The sequence below is a fragment of the Pygocentrus nattereri genome, chromosome 14 (genome assembly GCF_015220715.1).
Source record: "Pygocentrus nattereri isolate fPygNat1 chromosome 14, fPygNat1.pri, whole genome shotgun sequence".
NCBI classification, from domain to species: Eukaryota; Metazoa; Chordata; class Actinopteri; order Characiformes; family Serrasalmidae; genus Pygocentrus; species Pygocentrus nattereri.
In genome coordinates this window covers 10,222,619-10,245,897 of record NC_051224.1, presented here as the reverse complement: position 1 = coordinate 10,245,897, position 23,279 = coordinate 10,222,619, and the positions used below count along the sequence as shown (strand labels likewise).

Genomic DNA, 23,279 nt, shown 5'->3' with positions numbered 1-23,279 from the left:
ACCGCGCAGGCCACAGCGTTCTTGAACGCATTTCTGCTCCTCTGTTGTGCTGGTAGCGGTTCCAGGAAGCCGGGCGCAGAACTATTTGACCATCATGCCGTGCGATAGGCTGACAAGTGGATCCAAGATGGCGTAGAAAGTAAAGCTAGGTAAGCGCAGACTTCCTCCTACACCTTTTCATCCGTGCGCCTCTCAAACATGTGGAACCGGTGGCTCGTCTCGGTTCTCGGACGAAATTATAGACGGTAGCTAACTATACGTGCGAGAAAACCCAAACGAGCGCTGCTCTCTTGCGCAGGAGCTTTCGCAGCACAATAAGGGCCTTAGCCGCGACCCTCCGAGCAGGCTACATAGCGTTAGCTGCCTCGCTAAAGCCACTAGCTGACTCGTCTGGCCGACAACCTCTGAGTTAACGGTGCCGTATCTTTTGCTGGCGTGTTTATGGTGGCGTAGAAGGTATCAGCTGGTTGCATAGTGTGGACATTTTGGCGTTCACTGCTTGGCGTTATGCGAACAGGGCTTTCGGTGGCGTCTGTAGCTCAAGGCCGTGAGAAGCAGCCAGCTACAGCCCGCAGACCGACCGGCGACATCGCGGTTAAGTCGAAGCGGAGCTTGAGTGCTGCGGTGCTGCTTAACCAGCAACGCTTTATTGGGCTCAGAAAGGAAAGGAGGCGAAAGTGGGAGAACTGTAACGGTTCAGTTCAGTTCAGCGTTTACTTGCATAACGCTTTATGCAACAGACGTTGTCCTAATGCAGCCCTGTTTACCGAAATTCAGGTCCAGACTTCCAGAGCCGAGCGATATAGTGAGGGAGAGCTGCACAGAAGCTTGAGGGAGGAAAGACACGAAACGCTAAAAGGAGCCAAGACTCCATCCTGCTCCGGGCCGCCCTGCATAGTGGAGTTGCAATGCCAACAGTCAAATAGTTTATAAGTAGCGGTCTGCGCTGCTGGGTGATTGGGGACTAACGTTAAGTGTGTCGGTGTGTGGCTCTCTGCTGATACCTTGTTGTTCTCCGTCGAGGTACAGTAAGGCTAATGTTAGTAGTTGTGTTTTTTTTCCTCTCGCACTTGATGGACATGCAACATACACACGCCCACACACACATACACGCAGACGGGACATCTATTATTAACTGACCCGGAATCCAAAGATAGGCTGTTTATATTTTTCTAAGTCTCTTGTGTTGCCTTTTTTGGTGTGATCGGGCTTGATTAGATGCGCGGTGCACACGTGTATGTTATAGTTTGTTTACGTACTTGGCGCTGGACAATAGATCGTGTACGCCGAGGTACCGTGATAGTGTTGTGTAAATTCAGAAATGTTCTCCTTACCCTGGATGTCGTCCATCAGCCATTTGCTTCTTCAGTTCTGAACTGGATCTAGGAGGCTATCCTTGCTAACAAACACAGTCAATAGTCACTCAAATCTTTTTTGGAAATACATGCCCGAAACTTCTCACTTATCTGCTCAAACCACATCCAGCCCCTCATTAAGGTCATGCAGCCTTGTCAGTGTGGTTTAGGGCACAGTATGACCTACTGTGAACCTTAAAAATGAACAAAACTTTGGCATGTAGCAACACTGCAGGCACAGTTAGGCAGTTCTGCACAGCATCAGTGTTTTAAGAGTGCCCTCAGCATTCAGCTATAGTTTACAGTAAGGCATGCTGTGTGTGTTTTTTTTTTTTTTTTTTTTTTTTTTTTTTTTTTTTTTTTTTTTTTTTTTGCCAAGCTATTCCTTTAAATGTATTTACAGATAATGAGCATTATAACATTGTTATTCTGTCTATGACTGTAACTTTAAATAGTAGTGTCTTGCCAAGTGGTTTGTTTTTAGGTTCGTGCACTTTGTGTGGTCTCTAAGACCTGACAGTTAACTGCATTGTATGTCATGTGCTGGGTGCTTCAGGTTGTTTTGAAAGAACAGTTTTAAAGACTTAAGAACAAAATAAACAGAAGGTTCACTTTCTGTCATGTCATGCTTAACATTTCCAATTCTTTGTTTCCTTCACTGAGCTTCGGAAACATGGGTGTTTTAACTTTATTAATGCAAAGTGAAATAATGTAATACTGAAATGGCATAATATTTGGAAAGTATTGTAATAATAAATTGTCATTTGTCTTTTGATATCTGACAAAGCTTGGCTAGCATACAGCTCACCTTAGCTCTCAGCTTGCCTTAGTTTATGAGGGAAAGTGTCGTTCCCTTTAAAAGAGCTGGCCTTGATTTAAAAAAAAAAGTTTTTCCTTGATTTAATCTTATTTTATTTATGTCTGTACAAGCTGTAGTGGCTTTTTATAATGAACGTTTCAGGTTTTCAAGTTTAAATAGCATTGCTGTTTGGGCTACATGTATGTAATCCAGTTAAAGCATGGTTTTCTACAGAAAACTGGACTGAAAATTCTTACTCCTATCATTCACAGATAAGAGCAGTGCTCTGTTGTAGTTCATGATGGTGATTTGTGGCGCATTCCTGATTTGCTTGTTTCAGGCTGGAAAATGTGGAAAACTAGTTGGAGAGACATGGTTATACTCCAACTGAGTCCAGCTGGAAATTGCAGTTGCGACCTAATTATTATGGAAAAGGGAAAAATGACTTCAGTCCTTTGTTCAAGACATCTACTCTGAGGCCTCGTGACTTCACATCAGTTGGTCCACAACAACTGTATACTCTTGATGTTAGGCATGGCATAAATACCAGAAGTATGAGAAAGATATTGATGTTTCCACTGTTGGATTTAAAAAAGCTGGACATTTTCTGAAAACATTAATATGTTCTGCTGTCTCTGTATTACCTTTATTTGAAGAAATGATCAGTTATCATTTTCAATCTATTATATTATCGAATGTCATCAGGCTGTTAGAGTGACTGTCCTAGTATGAGGTTTTTCTGGATACATGTTTTTGCTGTCGGTCAAACAGGCGTCTTCTTGGCCTAGATCGTTCCTGAATTGTGTTCTTTAATTGTGCCTTAAAATTTAGCCCAATAAGCCGCAATAAGGATACTCCTTAATTAGCCTTTGTTGGATTATTTAACAGTTATAATGCAGTTATAATGTGTGTCCCGAAGTTCCTACTTACCATATGTAGTGTCTATCCCACATTTCAGTACCTTGGAGATGTTCTAACGTTTGTTTGTAGCAACTAACTGTCCCACAAAGAAGACAAGATGCATATCTGCAGACTGGTGGTCTTAACAAGTGCTTGCGGATTTAATTTTTAAATTTTTTTTTTGTCTAAGTCCGGAAATACACAGCTGAACTGTGCACATAAGCAAGACCACAAACTACAAGTGTTGACTTTGTGGACTCCATGACTCCATGGAGTTCATGTGTGGCTCATGAATAGCTTAATACTTTGCTTTTGAGAGCAGGGAACATCTCCAAACTGTGCAGGTCTGTGGTATTGCTGGACTGAACTTAGACCTTTCCGTATGTCCCACTCCCTATATACAACAGACACTCTGTCCCAGAGTCATGGAGGACAGGAGGCCACAGAAGTCATGTGAAGAAGCCATTGGATCATTAGTGAGGCGGGAGTATGAGGCGGCAGTGGCCCACAGCACAGAGGCCCTGCTGGCCTTAGCGCCGTGCCCCCCAACCCCCAACACGGCCCTCCTCCGCAAGCGCGCTCTGCTCTACCGGATTGCAGCCCTGCTCCAGCTGGTGAGCTCCTTGTGTGCCAGTTCCTCTGCTCAAGATTACTAGCATGCATTTTCTTTGGTCATAGAAATTAGCATGTCCTTTTGAAGTGCATTATTATGTTTTAAAGTTTGTCATTCTTGGGTACATTTGCACTGCCTTGGATTGTGCACAAGATATGAATTAATAGATAGTTAATGCTTAGCAATTGACATTTGGGTTTTATTCATTCATTTTTAACCAAACAGCTGGTAGTGGTTTATATGCAGAATGTTTCCTTATGTTGACAACAGGACTGAATAAGCTAGAGCAAAGATTGGGCATCCAATCTCAAAGGGCCACGGTGTAGTTTGCAGGTTTCTTTTTCAAATGCTTCAAATTTAAGTTGATGAATTGAGTCAGCTTTGTTAGAGCAGGGTAAACATTAGACAGTTCTGTGGCGCTCTGTGACTAGAGTCGCCTATTCCTGAGCTAGAGCGTAACGTCTGGTGTATCTTCCTTCTACAGAAGGACTATGATCAAGCTGATGAGGACTGTAAGCATGGTGAGTTAAATTGAGTTTTTCTTTGAAGAAATGTCCCCATGATGCTTAAGCCTGTAACTTGTAATGTTTATAGAATGACTAGTGCCAACCTACAAGATAAAAAGAAATAATCAGATGTTTTTCCAGACAGTATATCCTTAACACGGGTCAGTAGAAGAGTGTATGATTGGCTCCGTGTGGGTCAGGTGTGCTCTAGTCTTGGTACTATATACCTTGAGGTCTGGATATAATTTTTACATTGTAAATGAATAGACTACCATCTAGTTGTTTTCTCACCATAAAATCCTGCCTGTTGGTACTGCCAGAGTTTGTTTCCAAAACCAGCCCCCTGCGGTGAGCAGCATTAGCTAGCTTGTTAAGTTCCGAGAATAGTGTATGCATAGAAAGAATTATGAAGTTGTTTTTTTGGAGGTGTGCTGGTTTAATTTATTTTTTAAATCATTTAGTACAATGCTTGAATCACCCCATAATTTTTTTAACATGCTTTTTGTGGTGGTGCTTTGCGATTAAAAAAAACACAAAAACAGACAGTCCTACCTCAGGAAACATTGGAAATATTGGACGCTAGGATTGTTAGGATTGTTCTTAAATTGACTTGTCTGTGTGGTGTTTTATTTTTTTGGGTGTAGTGCTTGCTGAGGAGTTGGGGAAGGGAGAAGGGAGTTTCCGGGCTGGGCTTCAGAACATGTTGCTGGATGGAAGCCTACAGGAGGTCTTCAGCATACTCTCAAAAGCGCTGTATGGAGAACCGCTGGTAAATTAACTTTTCTTTTCTTATTAGAGTTGCAGCACTCTTCCAAAGTTTGTAATCACTATTCATAAGTTTGAAATCAGTGAGTGCGTTCACGTGCACTGAATTGTCTGATAACTGCAGAAAATCTAATATGTCAGGAATCCGATCAACATGTTTATATGCGCTTGAGTAATCAGGTAATGGGAAAACTTCGGGTGTATACGAGTAGACAATAATCGGATTTCTGCTTTTCAACCAGCCAATAGACTCACAGAAAATGTGACATAAACATAATGTAAAACTCAAGCTTAATACTGTTTTTTTTTTTTTTCCCTCCAAACATCGTGCCACTTTACCTAAAAATATGAACTTGCATCATCTAGATAATGAAGAATATTTTAATCCTTATTTTGTGTTTGGTTTCAGTGGTGCTTCGGCAGTGTTTTGCAGCCATCTCGTGACATCCACTGTCATTTCTTGTGCATGCACAGACTGAGAAATCCGATAAAAATTGGAGTATGTGTTTACATGCATTGAGAAATCTGATTACTGAACTGAACCAGCTCTCTTTATCAGATTTCTTTATCGGATTTCTAGATCAGAGTATGGTGTTTACATGACCGTTTGAATAATTGGATAACTGCAGAAATCCGGTTACGATTGGATTATTGAGTGCATGTACACCCAGTCAATGTTTTTAGTAGTTTTACTGCAAATAAATCATACTTCACAAAGTTCAAATATACTCAGAAAAGGAAGCTCAGAAAATGTAACATAGGTGTATGTGCATCATTTAATGTTCAAATACATGTATTAACTTTGTGTAAATCTACATTGTATAAGTTGTTGAAGAAATTAAAAATGATTGTCAGGTGATTCCAGATGTTTGAATGGAAGCTTATTTTGAATTTTGGAATTTTGATTAGTGTATCAGACTGTTTCAAATTGACCGTGAAAGCTGTGATGGTTCTAGTCAACTTTTGGGTTAGATAGCTAACTAAATTAAAATATTGTTTGATAAATAAAACATATCTCTCCATCTGTTTAAGAATGGAATTGTGGCTAAGGACATGACAAGGTTGAAAATACTCCTCTCTGAAATTGAGGTAAGTTGATGTTACTTTTGTAAAGGTTATATCTGTATCCTGTATTGAGGCATGTCTAAGCAAGTCTCAGACTATGTGCCATAACATTTTCCCTCTATTCTTTTGTTTTAGTCATGCAGAGCAAGACACTGCTATCTATCCTAGTGTTTTAAATTTAGTTTTACTCAGTTTTATAAGGCTGTGGGTGGTTTTTGGGGCTTTTTCTGAAATACGAGTTTGAGTCATGAAGCTTGTTTGAATGGCAGGCCGTAAACAGCAAGATGGTGACAGAGGTGCCGGAGGAGAGTGAAGAAGGTGAGTTTCTTCTACTGACTGTTTCAGTTTCACAACAAAAATCAAAAGTCCGTTTTCAGCTCTAGTCTTATGACTCGTAGGGCTGCCTGGGCATATGTGCTGACTTACTATCTCTCTCTTTCTCTTCCCCTTTGACTATCTGAATCTTTGTGCGTCTGGCATTCGGCGCAGATGTTCTCGAGGGCTGGCAGTTTCGGCCTCCACCTCGAGGGGTCACTAGCAGTGAGGAGTACACATTGTGCAAAAGGTACGCTCAACCTCCTTCCTTCTGTTTCTGTGCTTGTATAATGTGTGAGTGACCTTTTCTTTTAGTTAACAGAATTACAGTAACTAATAGGAGGTTTTTTCCCCGGTTGCTTTTGCGCAAGGTCTGACGTATGTGAGAATTTGTCATCAGTCTTCTCTAGTACATTTTTTCAGACAGTACATAGGACATATGTTAATAGTCCGCTAAAATTCAGAGCTCTTCTATGTGGCGCGGGGGCTAAATAACTAATGCTGAATTCTGGAAATGTCTTCCAAGTACATTTAAGGGGCAGTTATGGGCTGGAGGTTAGGGAACCAGCCTTGTTCGATTCCCAGAGCTGATGGGACATGACCGAGGTGCCCTTGAGCAAGGCATCTAACCCCCTACTGCTCCCTGGGCGCTGTGGATAGGGCTGCCAACCATTCTGAAAAAGTGTGTTCACTGCCCCCTAGTGTTGTGCGTTCACTAGTCTGTGTGTGGGCATCTCATTGCACAGATGGGTTAAATACGGAGGTCGATTTCCTTGTGAAATTAATAAACGAAATTATTATTATTATTACTTAGTAATCAAGTTGAAGCACTTTAGCAATTGGCAGCCAGAATTATGCACCATAGTAAGTGTTGGCCTGTCACAGTTATAACATAATGGCATAATCACAATTATTTGAGATGAACACTGATTTAGGTTGACCACAATAATTTTTCTTCTGATGTTAAAATTTTTTCCCTAATGTTTTTAGTGTTTAAACTAGCAAGTTAGCAAATATTTTTGCTTATTTTCACTCTAGTGAAAAGCACAGATTTGCTGGACTCCACACGTGAGTCTTTGTAACTATAGACATTTGTGTATTACTGCTAAGTTTGTGGAGCTAAGAAGCAAGATAGGTAATTGTCCAGTTTTGGCACTTTATGCCTGTACTTTAAAAGCTGCATACAGTAAGCAAGAAAAGACAAATTGTTAATTGTAGTAATTCATATAACAATTACTTATCAGCCAAATTTTAATGATTGTGACAGGCCTAGCTAAGAGTTTTATCTGAAAACAAGTATGCATATTAGACCGTAGCTGTATTTCTATAAGGGTGTTTTCACACTTTCAGTGGACCCTTTCAGCAGTTCAGTCAAATGAGCTTTTGGACCTTGGAACTTTTAGACCTACCTTGTTTGGTGTGGACTGCTCCAAATTTTTCTTTAGTCTTTTTTGAGTTTGAACACTCCACCCATGCTCAGGTCTGCTTCAAACAACTGTGGTCTAAAAATTGGGATAGCAGGTGGAAACACGTTTTAGTGATGAATCTCAGCAAATGAGCAAGTTTTGGTATCTGAGCATGTATTTCTGAGTGCACGTCAGAACTGCTGATCTTATCATTGGAAGTTTAAGTGTAACTCTTTTTCTGTACAGGTTTCTAGAGCAGGGTCTGTGTCGGTACGGGGCTCAGTGCACATCAGCCCATTCTCAGGAGGAGCTGACTGAGTGGCAGCGGCGCTATGCCTCCCGACTCATCCGCCTGAAGCAGCAGCAGGAAGGGAAGCACTACACAGAAAACTACATGGAGGCGCTCATCGAGAAGTGGATTAACTCCCTTACACCAGAGAAAGTGGTATGCCATCCAGCAAAGATTTGTTACTGCGTCCACCATTTCATCACGGTCTTTCACAGAGTTCCAAGTTAAAGCAACCATACTATCTACTACTAGTAAAATCTGCATGATTGTGATGGTTTAAAGACTAGTCTACAACGCTATTGAGGAAATTATTGAATCAAATGCTAACTGACCCCAGTGTGATCAGACACAGTTAACATTCCTGCCATTTAAGATGATCTGTTGATGGTGTTGGTTTCCTCATATGGATGTTTCATTTTTTTCCTCCACCTCTGATATCTTTGTAGCTCAATGACTGTGTGGATGGAGTTACAGTGGAACATAGCTCAGATCTGTCAGTCACTGTCAGCACCAAAAAATCATCCCATTCCTGGACGTTCTCACTTTACTGCAAGGTAGGTGCCCATATTATTTCCCATAATACCAAATCTCTTAGAATAACTGGCTTGTTTAGTATTAATAAAATTTTACCATTCAGAAGTAGGGACAATGCAAAGATATGTATCGTTATCATGGTAAATTGTTATCAGCTTTTTTTTTTGAGGATATTGTGGACAGTGGTGCGTGATACACCACTTCTTTTACTGTACTGGTTGAAAACCTTTTTTTAAAAGTAGTTTTAATATTACCGTTATACCCATATGTCACAAATAAACACTACGTACGTACATACATACATACATGCATGCATACATACATACATACATACATACATACATACACACACACACACACACGTGTGTGTGTGTGTGTGTGTGTGTGTGTGTGTGTGTGTGTGTGTGTGTGTATGTAGTGTTTAAGACAAGCTTTCATGTAGTGAGTAGCAGTCTGAGGTAAATTAGTCCACTTTGTTGTTGAACAGACATTAGAATGAGAGTTAAAGAGGGAAAAGAGTTGAAGGAGAAGCCACTCTCTTAGGGGTTATCTTTAGCCAAGCATGTAGATACCACCTATAGCACCCCTCACTCTGCCAGCTGCTTTAGGTGATTCTGTGGTTACAAGCTGAGAGTCTCTGCAGGCTCTAATAGCCTGAATAGCTTGGAATATTTACCACGTTCCAGCTCTATCTGACTGCTGTAAATGAAAGCTTGAGTGCAAGAGAGACAAGACTTTTAGATGTAAAACAACATTCAGCAGCATTTTGGTTGGGCTTCAGAGAAGCTGCTGTGTGCTTTATATATACTCATCTTTGTCTCAGTGGGGTTATAAAGCAATATTGACATCTATCTATTTATTCATTTATTTTTTGCACTTTGCTGTGATATATAACTGCACTTAATTCTATCAATTTTGCCTGTACCACCCACTGCTAGGTGTTCTTGTTGTAGTGGTAATTGTCTAAGGCAGGGGTATTTCATTAAAATTCTGTAAGGTCCAGTTTGAGAGAATTTCCTCAAGCTAAGGTCTAGAACATCATAATGTCTGACTTGCATTATGATTCAGTGCCATGTACTGTATACAGTATGAAGTAGCTTAGTAGTTATATCAACATCAGTCTACAACTGAATATCAAATCAAATAAAGTACAAGTTATTTACATTTATTGTCCCTTTTCTCTTTTTAGTGCAAACCATTTGACCATAACTTCCCTCTGACTCACTTTCTCCTCCAACTGCTTTTTCTCATCTCATCCCTTCTCTGTTTGTGTCACTTACTTGAATCTCCGTGCTAATCGCAATGCAAAGATCTGAGTAGCATCACACGTGATAGTTACAACACATGCAATAGGTCTGCCAGGCTCTCGGGCTGCTAAAGCAGTACCATAAAGGCTAGAAAAGTTATGCCGATTAAATTAGGACAGTGGTCCGTCTGAGTGACCTCTGGTCTAAGGATTTAGTTTGTTGTCGGAGGACTTTTTGAATCCCGATGTTATACAAGAAAGCATAATTTGTCCTGTTAAATTCAGTATAGTGCAATCTGAAATGTATACTTTTTCATTTTTAAAAAGATAATTTTAGATGTAGCACTACTGGAGCATTACAGCTGATCCAACTTTAGGAAAAGGGAAAAAATGATCTAAGCAGATTAAATCCAACCACCATTTATTAATTCAGGCAGTCAATAAGGCAAGGCAATAAGATGTCTTAAGATATACGTAACCCTACTTATCTTGCCTGTTAGTTAATAATACACCATGGGCAAATCTTAATTCTGTTTTTTTTTTTTTTAAACCAATCGAAAGTGTATTGAGAACACTGTGGAAAGGACTGGGACCGGTGGTCACAGAGGTGCTGTATTGTGGCACTTCTTGAGTTGTGTGGAGTAATTGCTTTGCTCAAGGGGACAACGGCAGTGAGCAGAGGAAGAACAGGAACATTAGAGCCAGGAGACCTCCTGTAATAGCAGTGAATTCTTCATTTTTTCCATCAGCTGATAAATACAGTTGGGTCCAAAAATCGTTCTTTTCAAATTTAATGTAGTTTTTCATTACAAATTATGTTCTCTGCATAAGAGTTTACAGAAAGGTGAGAATTTCTTCATATTTGTCCCACTTTTTAATGACTGCATGCGCTTGAGCTGGCACAGACTCTGATCAGTAACGGTGAGAGAAGCCTCTGATGAGTAGATCAGATCACCTAGGAGTTGTGTAAACATGAGCTTCAGTGAAAGATTTTTTTTGTACAAAGACATTAACAAGGTAGCTTCACAAGGCCTTGATGTAGGCATTTCACGCATTTGCTTAAATGTGAACAGTGAGGTAGAAAAATTCTGTTGTTGATTTACAGGATTAATTTAAAACAATCTTAGATTTTCAAAGTGGTCTTAGACTTTTGGACCCCACTGTATATTTGTCACCCCTCTTCAGGATGTATTTTACATCTTGTCTTATTTGCTTAAGCGTTAGGGCCTTACATTCTAAATGCCCCTTAATTGGAAGTGAGCTGAGTAAGGGATGGAGGGTTAGTTATCATCTGTTCATGCCTTGACTTATCTTGGTGTAAAGCCTGCAGAGCTGACTCATTTCCTACTTGATGATCTCCCTATATGACTAAACCCCTCCTCTGCTTGGCATTCCCAGCCCGCTCGCATCCTGCACCGGATCGCCCTCCTGTACGATGCCAACCGGCCACATTTTTCCATCATGGCTGTGTCAGCAGGAGACGCCTCCACCCAGGTGCCCCAGCAGGTGTGTGAAGGCGGATGTCAAGAGTGGAGTGGGGCAGGCCTTGTGCAGAATGGCATGGATCACTGCCTCTACACCGTGGAGGTGGCCTTCAACACCGAGATCTTTGGGACCTTCCGGCAGACTGTGGTCTTTGACTTCGGCTCTGAACCTGTATTAATGCAGAGGGTAATGGTGGATGCAGCGTCCATTGAAGGTACAGTGACGAAGTCCACCACAGGAGATTATTCTTTGCTTACTTTAAAAGGAACACTCAATTTTTAAGCTGATCTCTGTCTATGGCACCTGTAGAGAACCGATGATTTACCATGAACATTATCCTGGATGGATTTTTTTAAAAAAAAGAAAAAAAAAACAAACATTCCAGTTACAGTTGCTTTTCTTCTTTGCTATTGCTCCAGTGTTTGAAAGTTGAGAAACTTAATAAGAACAGCTTTTGTAAAACATTCCCCCATGTCTCTCATCCTAAGGCCTGTATTGTTGGAGGGTAATAGTTGTGTAATGAGGAATGTTTTTGAATTTGCATGTCAGGGTCGTTTATTTCAAATCACAGTTTATTCACCGAAGTCAGAAAACCAATATCTTCTATTATAAGTGACTTCTAAGTCAACATGTTTTAGATCCATGTAAATAAGAAAGCAGAAAACACATTTGTGATCATTAGTTTTAAGAAACGGAATTTCTGACTGGTGCTGTGGCAGCTTTAGAGGGCAGCAGTGAGTAATGTTTGAGCTTAAGTTGTTGGCCTCAGTTGGGAGCTACTAAATATTATTACATGCTAAGCTAGTCAGCCTGTTTGTCCACTTTAGGCTTGTATATCAATAGTTACATACACATAGCTGTGAAGTCTAAAGGTATACCAGTTTTTTTTTTTTGTCTTCGGTCTTTGCAGCAGTCTCGTTACTGAATGAAAATCTTATGGGCTTTCACACTCTTAATTATGTCCTAAAGTTCTGGTGCACTCTGATGTGTCATTACAATAACAGCCCAAACAGGCTACTTATTTGCAGTTCACTGTCCAGCATTATTGGCAAATACAGCCTCTTCAAATTACAGAGCGGTACTGATTTTGCACATTATTATTTAAAATATCTATCAAAACAGATGCTAAGGAAAATCAGCCAGTGTCTAAACAGCATACATGGGGAATAGAAAACCCGAGTGCGGCAGCTTCTTAGTCCGATGTGCTGTGAAGTCTAAGGGAGCGACACACAAAAAGTGGACATGTTGCAAGAAAAAGAAAAATATTGATCCACAATGCTGGAGAAGACTTTGTCACATTAGCACAAAGTCTTTATAAATACATGGGACTGACATTTGCAATGCTCTTGCTTGCCCTGCAGATCTGGAACACTTGTTGCAAGCCCGCCAGCAGCTCCTCATGACAGCAAAACGCTGGGATTCGTCCTGCAAGACTATTGTGGAGTTCGTCCCCAGTGAGAACATGGAGCTGGAGCGTAGCCTGCTGACCCGCTATCAGATTCCACTCTCTGCTGACCAGCTCTTTACCCAGTCTGTGCTGGACAAGTCTCTTACCCGTGAGAACTACCAGTCCCGCCTCCATGACCTGCTCTACATCGAGGAGATCGCTCAGTACAAGGAAGTCAGCAAGTGAGGACTTTTTACCTCTGTGAGGTCTTTCACTTGGTGTTTGTGCAGTATGAGCTTCATGGCAAAGACAAAAATAATCCAGTGTAATTATTTTAAGAGAGGCTCAAATTTCCTACACTCAAGACTACCAGTAGTGAAATATTTTGTTTTGTAAAATTATGATGAAGAAAATGTTTGAACATGCTGCCTTTTTTGCTTGGTTTCTCCCAGTTCTAACCACTAGAGGTCACAATTGATCTTTGTGGCTTGTAAGGAGCGCTGCTGCTTGAATCATTTTTCAGTTTCCAAGGGTATGTGTAAGTAAAGCAGTTGAAGTTATGTAATTAGAGTAAAAATGGGAGCTCAGCCACATTTAATATCATTTGATATTTAATATAAAGTTGAATCTGGTCTTCAGCCGTTAAACAGCAGTAATGTAGGAGTGTGGCGTAGGAGATCACTCTTATTCTCCAAAAATATACTACTTAGATGTCAGTCAGTATGAGCTGAAATGTGCTGTGTCTTCTCAGAGAGTGGATTTCTGCAGGCTTTGCTAAGCCATCAGTGTAGCACAGATAAGATTTGGCATTTAGAACATGCCAGGCCGCTTGGAGCAAAGGTATTTTGACGTCCAATGACAACAATGCCACAACGAATAAAAACAGCCACCACCACTACCACAAAAAAGCCATTTGAGCCTTGCCACTTTTGTTTTGCTTATTTGAGAAGGAGTTGCTTAACCAGATGATGGGCAGCAGTATGTCTGCCACAATATTAAAAGCCTTTGTTTTTTCTCAGGTTCAACATCAAGGTGAATCTGCAGCTAGTCTCCAGCTTCATGCTGACGGGCATCTCTGGAGGTGCCAAGTACGCTCAAAATGGGCAACTGTTTGCACGCTTCAAACTGGCAGAGACGCTTTCAGAGGACACGCTGGCTGGCAGATTGGTAATGACCAAGGTGAACTCTGTGCTCTTGCTGCCTGTGAGTCGGGAGCAGGCAGGCCAGGGTCAGCCCACAAGCACCAAGGAGCGTGTCTACGAGGCTCTGATAGAGGAGAAGACCAAGGACTACATTTTTCTACGAATCTGCAAGGACTGCTGCGAGGAGCTCATTCTGGCGCCTGACAGAGAGCTACAGGTAGGACAGTGATTAGGGCGCCAGTCAAACATCAACCTGTCAGTCAGATTTGTGAGCAAGCTAATCAGCCGTTGGTGATGCACATCCAAAGAGTTTAGTGCTTCAAATGAGTCATGTCTCATGCAGCCTCACACTGCATTTTCCTTTTGTCTTCTTGTTAGACTTGGGTTTTTCTTGCCTTTCTTTTTTTTATTGTTGTTTTCGGTCCAGTTATGCCATTTTTGTGGGTTTATGTACCAAGAGCAGACAATATTTATGAAAATATTTATCATTCAAAAATATCTGGGAAGTTTTTGTAATGGGTGTAACTCAGTTTGGAAGATTAACAGTAGCAGTTGCTGAAGTTTACCAGTTAGCTAACTTGCTAAGCATAAACAGAAATAATACTAAAATGAACAGAATTATGTCAGATGATTTGATATTCTTGAGAGTGTAGTTTTGCATGCAGATCTGTACTAAAATGGTCTGTGTAACTGACATAGTTTGCTGCAGTGAGACTTGTGCACAGCTGTGGTTAGCTGAAGAGCTAACATGACAGGTGTAACGTTGGCTTGGGTGGTGTCTGTTTATTCATACCTTAATACCTTCCTGACATTTCACTGGGGTACATGGTATATTTGTCATTAATAGTCATAAAACCTTTTGCTGTCTTGTCTAGCGTTTACGTTATGTGGTTACCAAGTTTTCAAGCCATTATTCAATAAATGTCTTGCTACCTGTAGAACTACTGATGAAATGATCAATAACTGAAGAGAAACTAGTTAGCATAATGATATTTATGATGGTCGTATGCCCCTTAAATGAACTGAGCTTCAGCTACATTCTGAAGCCTGCAGCATTGAAAGTGGAGTTAGAAAGTCAAAGCTGACTCCAGCTTTGTTAATTTTCTGTTTCTCTACTGCCACAGTCTTACCTAAAGGTATTCCAGAGCAGCACAGCCATTCAGAAGAAAGCACGAAGTTCAGTGACTGGTGTTGGAGTAAAGGCTGAAACACATTACAGAGTGTGTGATTGTTACCTAAACTTTTAAGAATCTGACAAAGCACAGTACCAAGTATACCAAGTCTACGTGGCCTACAAATCATGATATGCATACAGTTCTACATCTTAATTTATATTCATAAAGAAGTGTGAGATTGCAGCAGTTTTCAGGATTTTTCGTGGTTTGATGCGAGACAACTGTGAAGTGCACTACAGTGGACACTCGAGCCTGGCTAATGGGCTGGTATACTAAAGTTTGTTCTTAGGCTAAAGTCTAATGTTATGCCAAAAGACTGCAGGTGTTTTGTTTTTTTTTTGTTTTTTTTTCTAATGTTTACTCCCTTAATAACAACCTAGACTAACACTTATTCAGACTGTAACTGACTACAGAGCGGTGGATGCAGGATTACTGTAAGATCTATGACTCAGCCATTCAGGTAAAGAGCTCCGATTGACATGTTCTACACTGTATGTGTTGCTAATTTGTGACGTACGTTACAGTATTGGTATTCTCTCTTGCTGATACCTTTTCTGTGCTGAAGTGCCACTGTCGGTGGAACCTTAGTATTCATGACATCATGAAAACGGTGAATTCAATATGAGGCTGATTCTGCTGCTTAGCTTTTGTATATGAAATGTGTGCACTGGGCACTGAAGGGTGTTTTTTGAAACTTTAACAGTGTTTCTCCACACTATTGTTTTAAAGTGAGGAGGTTTTGGTTTTCCTTGATATAGGTCCTTTAATTCCCCCTTTTTGCTATCTAAATTGTTAGCACACGCTTAGTGCAGAATTTGGCATTGTTTAATTGTGTATCACACTAAAACTGCTTGTTTGAGGATAAGCTCTCCCACCTCCTCAAAAGCAGCCGATGTTGCTTGAAGCACTAATTGAATTGTGATGGCTGACTCCCAGGGCCCTTTTGTTATAAACGAACCCCATCCGCCTAGCGGGCTGGCTTCCAAAGGACAGGCTTTGGCCTAAATTACCCATGCCTTCCTTCTTAAAGGCAGCGTAGAGATCCCATTCATTACAGCATCTTCCAGCCTCATGCATCCACTACTGTACTTAAGCAGCATTAATGCTAGAGGAACGAACCTTTTTGTCATGTGGAATCCCCCTGGAATCCTTCATGGCTGCCTGGCATAATTTGAAAGGCTCATTAGTGGATTCTAATGCATACTGTTTTGCATATGAGCCTCTGGCTAGGGGTGTTTGTGGGTTCACTCAGTCTAGTAAGCACATTAAACAGGTTGTGAGGACTCCTACAAATTAGCTTGCATTCAGAGATGATTGCGCATTGAATTGCTCAGAAGTCTCATAGGTTTGAAAGACATATAAAAGATCGCAAAGACACTGCAGGCTGAATTAGACTAGTGGGTGTGATTTAGGAGTGTTAATCAGATTCCTGTGTGCTCTGCTAGGTGGAGCTGCAGTTCCAGCTCAACAGGCTGCCTCTGTGTGAAATGCACTATGCTTTGGACCGCCTCCGAGACAACGGCATCCTCTTCCCCGACATTAGCCTCACCCCCACAATCCCCTGGAGCCCCAACAGGTAAGGCAAAGGACCTTCTTGGCCACACACACATTAATGTACCCTTAAAAAAAGGGGGGGTTGAACCAAAAATCAGATTTGCAGAATTATCCTCTTATTCCAAATGGAGTCGATTATTTCGTTTGGTGTCTGAAGTTTGCTTTTTTAGTTTTAAAGTGGAGCTATATGCCTAATAATAATAAGTAATGGAAGCTTATGGCCAGCTAAGCACTATGTAGACTGCATGTCTACAAACCATGCCAAGATATTGAGGAATCTGCTTGTTCTGTTTCTAGCTGTGCAGGTATTGTTTGTCATAAACCACATTAACAAGTCTCCTGGACATTACCAAACAACCTAATAAGATTTGAGATTGTGATGCACCTGAACACTGAGCCAACAATCAGAGATAGCTGACCATAAAATAATATACATTTTACATAAATTATTATGTTGTGTAGGTTACAGACGCTGCTCAAACTGTTTAATTGCATCCATGCTGCAGAAGAATGTGAAGAGCGCAACTAGCATTGTTTATCAATTTCTCTTTTTCACTACCATTGCAATTATTTGTAAGGTATTACACTTTTTTGTAGACCTGTTTCACCTTTGTTAGTTTGGTCTAAAACTTTGGTTGTTGTCTCTCTCTCTCTCTCTCTCTCTCTCTCTCTCTCTCTCTCTCTCTCTCTCTCTCTCTCTCTCTCTCTCTCTCTCTCTCTCTCTCTCTCTCTCTCTCTCTCTCTCTCTCTCTCTCTCTCTCTCTCTCTCTCTCTCTCTCTCTCTCTCTCTCTCTCTCTCTCTCTGCTCAATCGGGTCCAGAAATTTCAGGGCATGCCTAAACCTTCACTGTAAACGTGGTCATGTTTATATAAAAGCACATACATAGACATTTAAGCCTGTCAGTTTCTGTTCGGCCAGTCATTTGTGTTTGTTAGAATATTAAAGTGAGCTTTCCGTTTTTCACTAAATGGAGCTTTATGTCCTTCACTTGGTAAGGGACAGCTGTGTAGTTGTTTGTGTTCCTTGAGATTCTGAAACCCTTCTCTTCCTTGCTGCAGGCAATGGGACGAGCAGCTGGATCCTCGTCTGAACGCCAAACAGAAGGAAGCCATTCTGGCCATCACCACACCCCTTTCCATCAACCTCCCCCCTGTGCTCATCATTGGACCCTATGGCACAGGCAAAACCTTCACATTGGCCCAGGCCGTTAAGCACATCCTTAAGCAGCCTGACACACGGTGAGTACCACCTCTTTGGAAGAACAGGCTGTAAGACCTTTTACCGAGCTCTAACTTGTCTAGCTAGCCATATTCTGACCTTTAAGATTTCCCAGTAGAAATTCTTCATTCTTTAAAGACAGATGTTTTGATGTGATTTCCTTACAATATCTGCTGAAATGTGAAACTTTACAGTTGTCAAACCTCTACAGATGTGCACCCTTTTGTGTTGTGTTTTGAATATGTATGGTACTGTGTGTTTTCTCAGGGTCCTCATCTGCACCCATTCAAACAGTGCCGCAGATCTGTATATAAAGGACTACCTTCATCCATATGTGGAGGCAGGCAATCCTCACGCAAGACCTCTCAGGTAGCACCCATACCCAAAAAGAGCTTGGTGGCATACTGTGTTGCATAAGTGGCATTAATGGGCTTCATAAAAATTCAAGAAATTTCTTTTGTCTTATCATTGTTATTTATACCTAAAGCAGTTGTGGTAGATACAGCTTTTTAAACCTCTTTACCAGAGCTGCACAATATGGACCAAATCTTATGTTGCAGTTTCTGTGCTACAGGTTGTGATTGTGATCTGGCATGCAGTATGCTAAAATGCTTTGGTAAATACTGGGAGCATGGTTTGACCTTACGGATTTTCATTTATTTGGTCATTTGAATGTCTTGATGCATCTGAACCCCATTAAGAATATATAAATATGTGATTGGTTATGGTTTATTTGTTTCTTGCAGACTTTGGCAATATCAGAATTGCTGGGTGGTATAGAAAAAACGAAGCATCACCTTTGTTCCTGTAAATATATCATGGTATCAGATTATGTTAAGTGTGTGTAACATGGTAGCATGGGTATATTAACTTTATACACACCTGACATAACTTGCTTCATTCGGAACAGGTTGTTATTCTGCTCTTTTTACTCAGAAGAAAATCATACACAGTTTTGTTAATATTGAGAAGTACAAACTGCATTTCCAGAAAATAAACTTATTGGTTGTTTAAATATTTTGAATTGTTTTTTTTTTTTTTTTTTAAAGGCACAGAATTCTCCTCCATACTCGAAATGTTATATTAGTAGGAAGTGTGTCATTATCTTCATTATTCTGCCTCAGTCAGTTTATTGGACACTGCAGAGAGCCCCTTAACCGCCATTTAGGAATCCCACTTTATTTGATGTGATCTTGTACGTCATGAATAGCACTAATAGACTATATTGAATCATAAGCTACCTTATATTGCATATTCATGAACGCTTCACACTGCTGGAGTAATGCTATAACTAGTAGGAGATGGCACTCGTTTGCAAATGCTCAGTTTCGTGGTGCAGGAGGCTGAATTTTACTCTCTACAAATAACCAGACCAAATCAAAATGATTCATTGGTTTCTGGGGTTGAAGTGGGACCCCGTTCAAGAGTTTGTAGTAAGCATTTCTTGGCGAATCATTTGAAAATTTGGGCTCAATACATCTCAGGGTTTACCAGCCAACTCAAGCTGAAGAGAACATCTTTCCTGGCACTGCAGATGATACACCCATTTATCTGTAATTTCAAATGACAGTTTTCACTTGAGTCTATTCGGTAATGTAGCTAGCATGAGAATCTAGCAAAATGTGCAGACAGTTTACTTTTTAATCTGTTTTAGCTTGCTAACCTTACATTAGCTACTTACGTTAGCTAACATAACATTAACGTTGACCAAGATCCTTAACAGCTAACAATATGTGTGCTGAAGTTTGCTTCCTGTTCACCAGCACCAGCTGCACCACTGAAGTTAGAACAAGAAAATTTGAACGAGAAGCTGACAAATTCGTAGCTGACTTTAGCATTGTGTTTAAAATATAGTTGTAATGCAAAACCTCTGATTAGCTGGCTAAGGTGTAGGCATCTCAGTATGGTACAGGCTGGAAATCGGATCACATCAAGGTGGCTTTACTTGAATGAGCCTGAAGATCGCAGCCTTGTAGCAGCTTCTCAGCAGTGCAGGTTATGGTCAGCTTTATTTTTAGCTAACTGAAAGTTATGCATTTCAACTAACACAAAGCTGAAGTCAGCTTTTAAGTCGCCAGCTCCTTGTTTGAGTTTTCCCGTTCCACCTTACATTCTGCTTGTGCCCACCTATCCATGTAGTCACGGTTGCTGCAGAGGCTGTCAGTCAGCCTGCTGAGGTCCATGCCCACACAGCAGAAAAGAAAGTACAAAACACTCCCTTTAATGTGTTGCCTGTATGGATACCCTTTGTTTCTTTCTTTTGGGTTTTGTTTGATCAGGAACTGGAGTATGCTTAGACATGTTAGAGAAATAGATTAACAGAAATAAAGCATTTTAAATATCACAGAAAATGGCTACAAGATTCTGGTGGGACTTGTTAATATTGAGCAGCTTTACTGCTTACTCCATCATTCATAAGCTTCTATTAATGATTGTTCCTGGTGTGTTCTTCTCTGTGGTGTGTGAATAGGGTTTACTTCAGGAACCGCTGGGTGAAGACGGTGCACCCGGTGGTACAACAGTATTGCCTGATCTCTGGAGCTTACTTCACCTTCCAGATGCCCACTCGGCAGGACATAGAGCAGCACAGAGTGGTGGTAGTGACACTTAGCACCTCCCAGTACCTCTGTCAGCTTGATCTAGAGCCTGGTGAGTACATATACACGTGTATATATTCGTCTTACTTGAACCAGGTTACTTTTTCGTGTCTGATGACAAAGTTAGTGAGTACCTGTGTTGGTGTGTGGGTTTTTTTTTTTTTTTTTTTAATTTCTACACCTTACTTGAATCTGTGCTTTTACTGCACAAAATCAAAAGAACATAAGCTTGTGCTCTTGCTTTTGCTCTGCTGCACTATTACTCTTGTTCTTGCTCTTTCTTCTGCTCTTTTCTTCCTCTCTGTCCCCTGTGAGCTTGCTGGAGCAGACAAAAAAAGCTGCAGCTAGGTTTTCTGTTGAGCTTAAAATCATGATGAAGACAGTGTTTTTAGCACAAATGCCCAAAAGGCACACAGTAGAACTCCTCTAGCTGATATATGATGGCAAAAAAAAAGAATACATTTTCCCTGAAAGAAGTGTTGGGGTCTGTAACAGTTTATTAGGAGAGGCTAATTCCTGCCTTGTATGTGTCTGCTCGCAGGATCATCTGTTGCTAAGAGACCCAGCTTGCCTGTCTAACACGCTCAGCATCATTAGCTCCCACTGTCGACTCTGCTCCTTTCCTCTCCCCCTTCCTTTTCTTTTCTTTTTTTTTTGCCTCCTCCTTATGTTTTTTTTTTTTTTTTTTAAACTGTTCAGTAAGAGTCAGTGCTGCTGGAGCAACATGACTGAAACACACTCTTGGAGTTGCAGTATTAGCCAGAGGTGCCAAAAGCACAGCGCCGTGACACCTACTCAGTGTCGGATATTCTTTTCTATGGCAGTGGTGTTGTCGAACCACAGGGGACGGCATGGTGTGGGCGATGGAGTGGACACAGGGTGGAGTGGTTGTGTATAGACTTTGCGAGAAGGAAAAGAAGTTCTGTCTTTTATATGTGAAACTGGCTGTGCTTGGTGAAATTTTCATGCAAACCAAAGGAAAAAAATTTCATTTAACTTCATAATTATGCAAAGTAATTTTGAAACATTCAAGGTCAGATGCAGCACGTCTTATTATTCTGTTGGTTAGTTCGTTCGTAAGGTTATATTGTTAGAAATAAAGGTGCTGTGCAGGTACATATTTCGTTCATCAAGGTACAAACAATGTAAATGTACCCTCATAGGTACAACAGTGGTTTTAAGGTCCAGTTGTTTACCTTACATAAGTTTTTTTGCATGTGAAGTACATATTTGTTCCTTTTTCATAATTTCATATTAAAAAAACAGAACAGTCAAGTAAAAGGCCGGGCGATTTCTGAGGGATTTCTGAGAGCGTAGTAGCTGTTGTCTCTTTTTTCAAAAATAGTTAAATTTTACCTCTAGTTAACAAGTTTACTAGCTGGTAGTCTTCATCAATCATAATGTTATTGATGCAACTCGGCTTCCATAATAATTGTTCCCACAGCTGTCATTTTAACATTGGCTAAGTAAGCTAACAGGTTATTGTACGAGTCGGCCGCGTGTCTAAAAAGTTTCAAGTGAATTGCAAAAGGCTTCACCTTAGCAGGGTTTTCATTCAAAAGTTTCACAATTTTGGGCAAATTTCCAAAATCTATAAAAGAAAATGCAAGTTAATGCTTGTTTTACATTAACAGCGACTATGTGTGAACTGAAAATGATATGACATGCTCGCGATGTGCTGTGGCCAAAACAGCATACACAGGATCAAGTGTTACCTATAAATAGAATGGCATATGTGCCAGCCGAATACTAGAGTACACCCAGGCATCTCACTCAACATGCGTGATGTATACAGTAGAGAAGTTTGAACCTTTCTTTTTCCACTACTTTTCGTGTTTCATTTTTACTGATAAACCAAATTTTCCACCTCATCCAAACATGAGGTTTTTGGTAACTACTACTGTAGTAGTGCTGTTCATAAGGCTACATGATGCCTTAAACATTGACGTAGCCCTAAACATTGATGTAGGGTTATAACAATCTTATGGAGATTTCATGCAACCTTATGAACAGAACCCTACAGTAAAGTGTTACCCCCTTTTTTTTTTATTTTTTTATTTTTTTTCTAACTTTTCTGTCCATGTTTTTTGCACCATTTAGAGAACTGGCAAACAAAAAATGCAGACGGGAAACCTGCTATTCAACACAAGTGAAATTTATTTCTGTCCAAGATTCAAGCAGCTAAAATGAACTGTTTCACCATATAAAACATGCCCAAGAGCCAACTGAGAGCTTGATATACTGTGCAGTTTATAGAAGAACAAATAATCTGGTAGTAATCACTTTTGAGGTCTGTGTTTTATTCGGAATTGATGCTAATAACCAAGGTCATTATCTGAGACATTATTATTAGTGCTGGAGAGCCTGTGTGCTGCATATACTGGGTTTTCCTGCTGTGTCCCTCCAGTGCATGTTTTAGCTGAGTTAGATGGCTAACGTAAAATCTCCACTTTGGCTGAATGTGTTTGTTTTAGATAAAGCACTAGAGTGCTGATGAGTAATGCTGGTATATAACTAAACAACGCCACATAACTAAGAGTGTAGATATATTCCTTGTAAATCTTTTTGTTGAATTTCTCTTTGACAGTATCTGCACAAGGGGCTTCCAGTCCTGGTGACCGCACGCAGTGAAATAATATTTTCAGCACTCCACACATGACCCAACCCATTAGGACCTTGCTAATTAGTTAATAAGTTGAATCAGATGTGCAAGATCATATGAATCAGCAAGAGTTTCATTGTGAGGTTGCCAGGATTGGGATTGTCAACCCCTGATATATGTGGTTCTTAAACCTGCCACTCAGGTGTTTGAGACTGATGTCTAGTCAGCGTTCAGTGTTTTGTGCTTTGGTAATTTTCAGGTGTTTTCAGAGAAATGGCTAAAAGACGTTTGCAGCCAGGACTGAAAATGTGGAAATCAGGGGTGC

At 40.5% G+C, this 23,279-nt stretch overlaps 1 protein-coding gene across 2 annotated transcripts in view; it reads left to right on the top strand.

The window, feature by feature from the left end:
• helz (helicase with zinc finger) overlaps positions 1 to 23,279 on the top strand; it is a 61,234-nt gene continuing 37,955 nt past the window's right edge. The window contains exons 1-16 of one of the 2 annotated variants that reach the window (XM_017685098.2): positions 1 to 149; positions 3,462 to 3,668; positions 4,152 to 4,188; positions 4,818 to 4,942; positions 5,971 to 6,027; positions 6,273 to 6,321; positions 6,493 to 6,568; positions 7,971 to 8,169; positions 8,460 to 8,567; positions 11,192 to 11,492; positions 12,640 to 12,907; positions 13,685 to 14,024; positions 16,428 to 16,558; positions 17,596 to 17,775; positions 18,023 to 18,124; positions 20,226 to 20,404. In XM_017685098.2, coding sequence (XP_017540587.1) covers positions 3,480 to 3,668; positions 4,152 to 4,188; positions 4,818 to 4,942; positions 5,971 to 6,027; positions 6,273 to 6,321; positions 6,493 to 6,568; positions 7,971 to 8,169; positions 8,460 to 8,567; positions 11,192 to 11,492; positions 12,640 to 12,907; positions 13,685 to 14,024; positions 16,428 to 16,558; positions 17,596 to 17,775; positions 18,023 to 18,124; positions 20,226 to 20,404 — 2,341 coding nt within the window. In that variant the 5' untranslated portion in view covers positions 1 to 149; positions 3,462 to 3,479. The remainder of the gene's footprint in view (positions 150 to 3,461; positions 3,669 to 4,151; positions 4,189 to 4,817; positions 4,943 to 5,970; positions 6,028 to 6,272; positions 6,322 to 6,492; positions 6,569 to 7,970; positions 8,170 to 8,459; positions 8,568 to 11,191; positions 11,493 to 12,639; positions 12,908 to 13,684; positions 14,025 to 16,427; positions 16,559 to 17,595; positions 17,776 to 18,022; positions 18,125 to 20,225; positions 20,405 to 23,279) is intronic. The other variant, XM_017685087.2, reaches the window with a different exon arrangement.